At 36.6% G+C, this 11,594-nt stretch overlaps 2 protein-coding genes across 2 annotated transcripts; one reads left to right on the forward strand and one right to left on the reverse strand.

Annotated features, from left to right (window-relative positions):
- Positions 1,233-2,183, reverse strand: LOC109352964. Its single transcript, XM_019595150.1, has one exon. The coding sequence runs from the start codon at positions 2,181-2,183 to the stop codon at positions 1,233-1,235; it is 951 nt and encodes a 316-aa protein (XP_019450695.1).
- Positions 8,247-9,093, forward strand: LOC109353053 (ethylene-responsive transcription factor ERF034-like). The gene has a single exon (XM_019595240.1). The coding sequence runs from the start codon at positions 8,247-8,249 to the stop codon at positions 8,973-8,975; it is 729 nt and encodes a 242-aa protein (XP_019450785.1). The 3' UTR covers positions 8,976-9,093.

The raw sequence follows: 11,594 nt of genomic DNA on the forward strand, positions 1-11,594 counted from the left end.
CATTTTTCAAACCGAAGGGCATGACAATGTAGCAGTAGGCGGCTTGATCAGTGATAAATGCAGTCTTTTCTTGGTCGGGGGGGTACATCGGGATCTGATTGTAGCCGGAGTATGCGTCCATGAAGGACAGGTACTGATATCCTGAAGAATTATCCACCAAATGGTCAATGTTTGGGAGAGGATAAGGGTCTTTAGGGCATACCTTATTGAGGTCTGTGTAGTCCACGCACATCCGCCACTTCCCTGATGGTTTCTTTACCAACACAACATTTGCCAACCATGTGGTGTAGGTGATTTCGCGGGTGAAACCCGCCTCCAGCAGCTCGGCCACTTTTAAAGCAACTTCCTTAGTCCTGTCCGCCCCCATTTTTCGCCTTCTTTGCGCCACTAGTTTAGCACCTGGTTTTGTTGTCAAACGATGGCAGGGGAAAGAAGGATCAATACCCAGCATATCTGCTGCTGACCAAGCAAAGAGGTCCTGGTTTGCCTTTAGCGATGTCTCCAGTCGTGACCTTTGGTTTGGCTGGAGGAAGCTGCCAAGGTACACTACCTGTCCTGGGGATTGACCCAACTGTAGAGTTGTTTTTTCCCCTCTGGTTGTGGTCGGAAATCTCATTCGTCCGCCCAGACGTCCAACTCTACCATGTGTACGCTCCGAGGTCTTTTGGAGGGAGGAACGTGCTGTTTGTTGAAGTGGGGGCGGAGGCTCATCTGGTAGCAACTGCGAGCCGAGTGTTGGTCTCCTTTTACTGTGCAGACTTGGAGACTGATGGAGAGGAACTTCATGCAGAGGTGGGGTGTAGAGACGATGGCTCCAAGCCTGTTCAAAGTTGGCCGGCCGATTATGGCGTTATATGCTGAGTCGCACTAGACGACCAAGAACTTTGTTTGGACAGTCTTGCTCATGGGGTGGTCGCCGACTGTAAGCCAAATTTCTACGTATCCCCTGGGAGTGATTCCTTGACCGGAAAATCCGACTAGCTGTCCATCATAAGGTAAGAGGTCGCGATCCCGGAGCTCCATTTTTTCAAATAGATCCTGAAAAATAACGTCAGCCGAGCTACCTTGATCAATGAACAGGTGACTAACCTTTTTGTTGTTGAGTTTGGCGGTGATGACGAGAGGGTCATCGTGGCCTCTGACGACCCCTTCATAATCCAGGTTGTCGAAAGTAATGGGGGGAGTGGATCTGTAATGTTGTTTCTGCTGGGAGCTTCTGGCAGCGACGTGCATTACCTCCCGGACATACTTTTTTTGGGCGGTCCTGGAGGTACCCTGGCAGCAAAACCTCCGGAGATGGTGTTGATATCAACGGGGCTCCGTGGTCTCCGATTGTCTGCCCGGTGCCTATCCGTCTGAGGACGTGGGGTAGGGCGCTGATGTTGAAATTGTGGGGGGGACCGTCTTCTTGGAGGTTTTGGTCGACGGGGCTGTGGTGACCGTCGGCGCTGTTCTAAACCTGCGATGAATCGCTGCAGATGATCAGCCTGTATGAGATCTTCGATGGTATCCCGGAGCTGGGTGCAGTCATTGGTTAAGTGGTCGAACATACTGTGGTAGTCACCATACTTGGACCGGTCTTGCGGGCCGGGCTTTGTAGGGCGGGGGCGTGGGAGTTGGACGAGGTGAGTGGAGAGGACCTCTTGCAAGATTCGGGAACGGCTGGCGTTCAGGGGGGTATAGGTGGAGTATTTGGCCTTTTTGGTTAGTGAGGGTAGGTCGCGGGGTAGGTCTTGTGGTCTTGGCCGTTTGGTTTCCCGTGAGGGGTGGTGTGTTTGGGGCTCGGTATGGGTGTGCATGTGGTGGGTTTCTTCGAGGTTGATGAATTGTTGGGCCTTGGAACGGAGGTCTTCCATGGTAAGGTCGGTGTATTTGGCCAACTCCGTGCGGAAAAGACCTTCTTGGAGTCCCATAACGAGGACATGCACTGCTACGCCGGAGCTTAGGGTACGTACCTTCATAGCCTCGGTATTGAACCGATCGAGGTATGCCCGGATGGATTCATTGGATCCCTGGCGAATGCCAGACAGTGTGTATGATGACCTTGGTTGCTCCTTGCTCGCCGTGAACCTTGTGTTGAAGACTGAAGCAAGGGTTCCCCAAGTGTTGATGCTGTTTGGGGCTAGGCGGGTGAACCATTGGAGGGCCGCTTTTTTAAGAGTCAGAGGGAACGCCCTGCACATGATGGGGTCAGTCGCCCCGTGGAACAACATAGAAGGCCTCGAAGGTGTCGAGGTGGTCTTGCGGGTCCGTCGTCCCATCGTATTGGTCCATGTTTGTGGGGTGGTGGAAATAGGAGGGTAATGGGTAAGCCATGATAGTAGGTGTAAAAGGATGCCTAGCACCACAAGAGTGGTGTGGGGTTGGTTGGGATGGTGGGTGGGATTCGTTCGCTGACTCTTCACGGTTACTTTTGTGAAGAGGGCGTTCAGAATGATCCTCAGGGTTTATTTTGGATTGGCGGAGTTCTTGTATTACGTCGGCCTGCTGCTGGATGAGCCGCTCTTGGCGTTCCAGCATCTGGAGAAGGTGTTGGGTGGTTGGCTGTTGTTCTAGAGTGGTATGATGGCTTCGGCTGGCTTGATGGGATGGTTGTCTTGGTGGGGGAAGGGTACATGGTGCAGGGTCGACTTGGCTGGTTGATAGGGCTCGGTTTCTGGTGGTTACCATGGTGTGAGTAAGAAGCACAGACGGCGCCAATGTTCTTTATTAGAACACAAAGATACGGACAGTGGTTGATCAGATGTTGGTGAAGGGGTAGAAGGTAGTCATCAAAGCAGCAAGAGGAAATAGGAGAGCTGGACCCGCCGGGGGAGGTACCTAAAAAGGTTCTCCGACGATCAAGTCAGTGTATGAACTTAGTGAGAGAATAGTGAAGACAAATAGCAATGGAATCAGTAATGTTAGAGAGTGAAGAGATTAAGATACTTCCTGTTGGTGGAGATCCCTATTTATAGAAGGGAGAGTTGACATTGAGCTCTTGGCTGGTGGTGCAACGCGTGGCCGACCAAAGGTGTTGTCGGGAGTTGCTTTCCCCGTGTCAGGCGGTCTGCTAGGACCGTACACTGTGCCATTCTTGTCAGGCGGTCTGCGACCTGTCTGTCGTGCTGGCAGGTAGGTTGGTGGAGTACGGAAAGCATGTTGTCTCTTGGGTCAACTCTGGTGGTCCCAACAAGTGGGGCCCACCTCGGCGTCCAAGCTTGGGACTCTTCGGTTCGCTGGGTAGGAACACATATCATGAATTGTATTATCACATGAGCCAAGTGAGAGAATGTAAGAAATGTCTCATATTACATGAATAAATATATTGTTTTGTTTTTTGAATAGTGTAACTCTTGAATGGAGAATTGTGAATGAAATGGTTACACTCTTGGGAAATAGGCTATATATAGTGCTTGTTGGAAGCACTGTACTAATCAGAGAAAGACTTTAAAAATTATACCTATCTCTGCCAAAAAATGTTGCTCTATTAGCCATCAATAAAGAAATAGTATAGAAAGAAAAGAAAAGAGATAGAAGAGTTTCTCTGTTGACGAAGAATAACACACAACAACAAAGGAGAACTGTGTCGCCGTGGATAAATGTTAGTAATCTATATCCATTCTTATTATATGAAAACTATGATTTCTTAAGATCCATTTTCACATGGTTTCCACGATATACTTACAAAGAATACATATCAAATTTTCCTTATCATGCATCTCATTCTTTGGGAAACTAAGAATTGGAGTAAAATGGAAACATGCTTGCATAGTTGACCCATTAGCAAGAAAAACTAGCATTGGACAAAATAGAGGCCCACACAAGCTTGTGCACCATGTATATGTTAGCCATGTTTTATTTGTGTTTTAATACTTGCTGAATATCCTGATCTCAATTTTAGGTTTAAGCAATTTTTAAATAAGAAAAAAATACATTGATAGTGTATGAATTTTATATATTATTATGCATCATCCGTCATTCATATTTAATCTTCATTGGCTCTTTAAAAAGTAATCCAAATGAATGATGGATGATATATTATTATTGTATAAAATTTTAAATTCATGGTGCAGAGATATTACACTTTTATTAAATTTATATTTTATTCAATATATGAAATACATTGATGTCTTTGTTAGCATGACATTCTGCCTACTTTCCGTTTTCCTTCCCCATTCTTAATTTTTGTTTGGGTTTTTTACCAACTTTTTATTTAGTCTACGCAGTTTTTTTATGAATTATGAGGATGCCTAAATTATTATAAAAATTAGCAGTCTAAAATGTAATAATATATGCGAGTATAAATATGGAAATAATTTTTATTTCTTTATTTTAACCATAGTATTTTCTCATCTAATGAGTGATGATCTAATATTTTTTGACTTCTTGGGAATTATTATGGGATTCAATCAAGTTTTATATACTATTGGACCAACTATTTATTTATAAATAATATTTTTATTAATAAACAAAATAAAAAAATAAAAATAATAAATAAGTATGTAGTGCAATCTTTTTGTTTACTTTTAAAATATTAATTTTAAAATAAAAATAATTAACATAAAAGTTAAAGGTTGCAAAATATTAATCCATCTGTGTGATGTAATAATTAAAGCTAATTTAATAAAAGTTAAAAGGTTGAAACATTTTGATTGGTTTGGTTTTTCACAATGTTGTGAAACTGGAGCCGGAAATCAAACCAGAAGAAGTCCCGTACTAGGTTTAACCATTTTAAATGGTTAAATCGTTCAGTCAGACCGAATAATTTTTTATATAATTAATAATTTTTTATTTATAAATTTGTAATTATATATAAATGGTAAATTTGATATAATTAATAATTATGTATAATTATATCGAAATAACATATCTCTATCTTTTTTCGATCAGAGTCAAACAAAATATTTGATTAGTGTTCTATTTTCTAAAATTTTAAGTGAACCGATCGGTTTACTTCTCGGATTATTCTAGTTTAACACGATCGGACCAGAATTCTCCGGTTCAAAGCAATCCAACTCTTATTTGATTAAGACTGTAAACCAGAGCCTTTTTCAAATTCAGTCAGCGGTTGAACCGGTCAGATAATTTAATCCGCTTTGATTTTCACAACACTCAATATTTTCTCTCCATTCAATTCATCAAAGAAACCTGATTTACACCCTTGTTAAGTGGGACCTCTCCCAAAAATGGATTTTTACATACATACAAAATCTACTACAGAAGTGACACCCCATGCTTAAATGGACAGATTGTTTTTCTTCAACTAACATACACATATTATATAACCTTGAATGAGATCTATCATCTTACAAAATGTTCCACAACAGCACGTGGATGATTCCTATTGCTCAATTTATTTGATTATTCAATCAGAATGTAAAGTTTTTTAATATATATATATAAGAAGAGATCTGTTTACACTCAAGTTAAGTTACATTAGCTACATCTAATCTCACTCATTTATTTTCTTCAATCCAACGAACCAAAAGAGTGAAACTTAAAAGTTATTTAAGATTTTTTTTTTCTCTCATTTATTTCACTCACTCATTTGGTTCGTTAGATTGAAGAAAATGAATTGCTGAGATTGAGTGTAACTTAACCTGAGTGTAAACGAATCCCCCATATATATATATATTAATTTTTAGAAAAAATCAATGATAATTAATACATCCATAAATATTAATAGCGTAAAAAACTCTAACGTTATATAAATATTAAAGTAATAAGAAATTTTCTATTTTTAATCAATTAGTAAAATTCATGTCACAGTTGGAATTTTTATGAATGTTCTATTCTAAAAAGTGTGTCACTTCATATGTCATCATTTGTGATTAGTTAAAAAAATATTCAATTATTAAATTTTTAGTTTAAATATTTTTTTCAACAAAATTATAAATAGATAATACATAAGGTGATACTTTTTGGGACAAAAGATGTGATCTTTTTCATGTTATAGGGGCAAAAATAAAATAGCACTATATTAGTGTTTGGCAACTAGAACCGGCATAAATTGAGCATAATCATTGCTTCCTCTCTCAAAACCAGATCTAAACCATGTGGGGAGCCTCAACTATTAAATTCAGCATAAATTGACAATCATCTCCTTTGATTTCAGTTGGCCAACAATTTTGATACAATATTCTTCATTTCATTGGTTGTATCATGATATCACAAGTGGAGAAAAAATATCATATACTAATGCTCTTGAAGATGCCAGATCAAGTTAACACATATATTCTTGAGTCAAGTTAAAGAGGAGATACCAAAATATGGAATCGATATATAACCTAACTCGAACTTGACTTGTGGGTTCCCATTCAGACATACCCCAAATTTAATGGGGAAACTTACTTAGATTGGATTTGGAACTAGGTCTTTTTCAATTTTAAGTATTGGATTTTGTTTCGTGTTTCATATAGGAGATACCGTACCCTGAATCTATATAAACTCGATTTATATAATAAATGTTAACTTATATATTTACATATGTATACAAATATATATAACATATGTATAATATTAAATGATAAAGATATCCATTTAAATGAGAATGGAAATGTTTTGTTCAGATTGGATATGGGCTCGAGTTACCCGAAATCAACGGAATAGGAATGGTAGTCTTTTTTTACCTCTATCACATTTGGGTATGGAATTTCTAATTCGGTGTTGCTCAACACAAACTTGGCCTAGATCCACGTTCTTATCCCTAAAGTTAATGATATAAATATTTGATTAGGCATTGAAACTATATAATAAGCTAATATATTATTTACCAACAAAATGTTGAGCATGACCAAGTGGAATAAAGGCCCCATTAGATCTCCATATAGTATGGGTTCAATCTCTAGAAGTGATATTCGACGTGAGGGACAACCTCACACTCTAGAAGGGAATAATTTCTTACCAATAAAGTGAGGGGATGCCTTTAATCTCACCATATAAAAAACTAATTTATTATTTGCATAGACCAATAAAGAAGAGACTAATTCATAGAATATTCAAAATTCATATTATTGTTTTAACTCCAAAGAGAATCAGTTTATTTTATTTATTTGTATTTGGACAACATTTTCTGGGTACTATTAAGAGTATTACTCACCCTTTTGGGTAAGGAACTAATCTCTAGTACCCTATTAGTAGTACAAGGCCCTACTATATCTCCAACATAACCTTTTGATCATTTTGAGATCTAATAGGGTCTTACACTACTAAACCAATATCTTATTGTTATTTGGATAATATTTGAGAAAGTAAATTACGTTTACATATATTTCTCAACTTTAATTCAAAACACATGATAACAATATTCACTTACACTTATATAAATAAAATTTTGTCTAGAAATATTACCAAATTTATATCTAAAACATTTCTTGACCCCATGTGCCACCCACAAATAAGTGGACAAAGTGATGATAGATAAATTAGAAGCATGATTGTGTGGATTCATGTGAAACTCATGGTAAAGAAAGCAAGGCCTGCCACTTGTGTAGGAACCTAAAGAGAATGTTCTCAAATATGAACAAACTGTACAAACACATGTAATAACTCTCAAAAGCAGATTACGACACTAAAATGACAAGTGTTAAGTCACATTTTGGTGTAATATAAAGACAATATATTTATAATAAGGATTTTTATCTCAAGAAAATCTTATTTTCGTATCTCTAATAAATCAAATTTCATAAAATAATAAAAAAAAATTAATTTTTGATTTTACAATTTTTTCTTTTTAATTAAATATCATTTTTTAATTAGATAAGAGAATACAAAATGTGACAAAAATGGGGACATTGGATCTTCACTTATATATTTAAAGGCATTTTATTCAATTCCCACATGGGAAACAAATTAACTAAACTGTACGCAGGTCTATATTCCTTTTTCTTTCTTCTTTTTGCCTCTTTTTCTTTTCTTTTAATATTTATTTTTTATTGAGTGGGGATCCACTTATTATAAAATCATCAATTATATGAACATCTAATGATTTAGATGATTTAGATGTACTTACTAATTGGAACCATTAGATTTTTCTAGAATTGATGATTAGGATAAGGAGTAAGTTAATAAAAATTACATTTGAAGTGACTTAATCCCTCATCTTCTTCTTTTTCCTTTTCTATTTATAGAAATCTAATTGTTTATTGGAGAATCATAAAAGATAAGTAGCTCTACTTTTATGCACACTCCACTCATCATTTTCTATCTACCTCAAATCAAGCCAAACAAAACCCCTAGTAGCTTAATTAGGAAAACATATGAGCATGGAAAATGATGCTAATTTCACCTTATCTTCCTCCTCCACTTCTTCTTCATCAACAACATCTTCTACCTCAAACTCATGCACCAAACAATACTCCAAAAAGGGTCCTCCAAATGATTCAACAAACCCTAAAAACTCACAAAATAGACCCAAGGAGTGCAAGAAGAGACAAAGGAGTGAGAATGAAGCAAAGAGCCCTAGTTATAGAGGTGTAAGAATGAGAAACTGGGGCAAATGGGTATCTGAAATCCGTGAACCTAAAAAGAAGACAAGAATATGGCTAGGAACATACCCTACAGCAGTAATGGCAGCTAGAGCACATGATGTTGCAGCTTTAGCTATCAAAGGCAATTCAGCTTTTCTCAATTTCCCTAACTTGGCACAAGAATTTCCAAGACCTGAAACCACATCTCCTAAGGATATTCAAGCTGCTGCTGCAAAAGCAGCTTTTACTATCTTTGAAGAGGATACTATGCATTGTGAAGATGACAATGATGCTGAAAATAAGTTAAACCAATTAGAAGAACATGTTACTTCTTCTTCAACTCTTTTCAGTGATAATTCTTTAGAGTCTTCAAGTTCTCCTTCTACTATAGATGATGACACATTGTTTGACCTGCCAGATCTTTTTCCTGATGGAAATAATGGACTTTTCTCATACTGTTCTACTTCTTGGCATTTATGTACTCTTGAGAATGGGTTAGAGGAGCAATTGTGGGAGAACTATTAGTCCTGGAGTTTTTTTCATGAAGCAGTAGCATTAAGGAAATGGTTTTAAAATGGAGTCCCCAACCATAATTACGACTATAATATTGTTATGAGAGGAATCTCTGTAATTATATCGTAACCATAATTGGGTCTACATTTTCCCACAAATGCAGTGATAACCAAGTAACTGCAATCATGCCATAAAATCGTCATTCTAAGTTTCCCTTCATGTTTAGCCATTGTTTTTTATAGCAAAATGCCACTTGAGAAAAAAGTTCACAACTGAATCTGTAAATAGGATTTGTAGGTTGATATTTTTGTCCAGTTTAGTTCTACAGTGATGGTTAGGAAGCACAAAAAATAATTATGGGAAAGATGACTATTATATTGGTCACTATCAAATGTAATAAAGAGGTATCATTATGTAAATTAAATCGTAATTTTAGAATCATGATCCCCTCCAGTATTAGAGAGAAAAGTTTTTATTTTTCTTTTATTTTTGTGACAACAAAAATATTATTTTTATATTTAAAATGATAAAAGCAACACACCATATTGTTTTTCATATTTTCCTGAGAAGGTACTTACACATAGTTTCCATATCCTCCCCAAGATATAAACACAAATAAGTTGACTTTCTTAAGTGATGAGAAATTCAAAATAACAACAATAAAAACTCTAAGAGAGTATATGTAGTGGATAGTAATTTTCCCAACTTGCTAGAATTTATGAGGAACAATAACAAATAATACAATAACTAAGAATACACAAGAGACACCAGAATTTTAACGTGGAAAACCTTCACAATGTGAGAAGTAAAACTCATGGGCACAAGCCAGTCAATCAAGTTCCACTATAAACAAAATAGGAATACGAGAGTGTCTTCAAAATACAGCACAAAATGTGCTCAACAATACACCATACAATAGAGCAACAAGCTTGAAAATGAGAACATAAAGTTGTAGAAAAAACCAGAAAAGCAGCCACCGTTTTGGCTCGTTTTCTACCACCTTGGACGTCGTCTCACCGATCCAACCATTCAGAATGAAGTACTATAAGTTGTGAACCTGCTGTCAAAATTTCAGCCCGATCCAACGGTGAACGAAGACACAGTCACAAATCTCCCGCAACTCCTCTGAGTTCCTACGAGTTGAGTTCTTTCAACTTCTCTCACATTCTTCTATTGCCGTTTTTTTTTTTTTTTGCATAAATTGATTTCTCTGCTTGCCTCATCTGACCACTATCCATTAGATTAAGTGGGACAAATGGGCTTTACCCAACTGGGTCTTTCTCCACATAGGAAGGAGCCCAAACCCAATAAATCTCCCCTCACAACTATGTGAAGAGAATCGCCAAACCAACGATCTCACAAGTTTCAAACTTCCACCTTGATAAGGCCTTAGTCATCATATCAGCACCATTATCATCTGTATGAACCTTAGCCAATTCCAACAACCTAGCATCCAAAACATCACGTATCCAATGATACCTCACATCAATGTGTTTGGACCTAGAATGAAAAGTTGAATTCTTCCCAAGATGAATTGCACTTTGACTATCACAAAATAACAAGTATTTGTCTTGGATAAAACCATTTACCTAAAAGTCTTGACTTGATAAACTTAAAATGTTATGAAGTCTTAGATGGTAAAATGATTTAAAAATGTTGAATCTTAGTTAAGTGAACCTACTTTAAAATGGTAAGATTTACTTAAAAAGTATTAATTTAAAAGTATTGATTTTGTTTAAATTGACTTACTTTAAAAATGATAAGTCTAGCTTAATGATCTTATTATAAAATGTTAGTTTTAGTAAAAATATTTTACTTACAAAAAATAAGATTTATGAACTATCGGAAAAATTTAATGAAGTGAGAATACATGTCTAGAAAGATTCTGTCTAAGGAAAGACTTCATATTTAAGGTGTCTTTACGACCCACCTCTCTTTCTTGGGAACTAGCCTGGTGTATATCCACGGATTACGACATAATTCCGGTATAAGTTTTATTGAAAATCTTACTTTAAAAAATGTTATTTGATTGTAAGACTTTCAATGACAAATTGTCATTGATGATTCAAGGATATTCAACCTTCAATCGGATGGACAAAAACAATTAATTTCATTTTAAATTGGAAGTTTTATCTTCGCGTAAAAATTTATTTCGTAAGTATAATAATTATCGTCAGTTAACTAATTAACGTTATTTTGGCGTAATGAAGAGTTCGAGAGGAGATCGGATCAAGTAAGCTCACCTGCAAACAGAGAACCTAGCGGCCCGACACACTCAGGTGAGGGAGAAAACATCGTGACACAGTGGTATCCGAATATGCATCAGGACCTCCAAACTCCCTCACAAGTTTGGAGTTGCCTTGGGTATTAAGAAAGTTTTTACTTAATCAATTGCCTGTTTGTTTGGATTAAGTACAAGAGTATTTCTTATACCGATTTATATTATGTTTATATATGCAAATACCATGTTTACTCTTGAATTATAATGTTTGGATGATTATTATGGGGATGATATGTATGTGGTAATTTTTAAATTCAAGGTTTAAAAACATGTGATATAAATGAGAAATATTTTCCTTGAGAAAAATAATTAAAATGATATTCAGGCTCTTCTCGCTTGAGCAAGACAAC

The sequence above is a fragment of the Lupinus angustifolius genome, chromosome LG07 (genome assembly GCF_001865875.1).
Source record: "Lupinus angustifolius cultivar Tanjil chromosome LG07, LupAngTanjil_v1.0, whole genome shotgun sequence".
Classification (NCBI taxonomy): domain Eukaryota; kingdom Viridiplantae; phylum Streptophyta; class Magnoliopsida; order Fabales; family Fabaceae; genus Lupinus; species Lupinus angustifolius.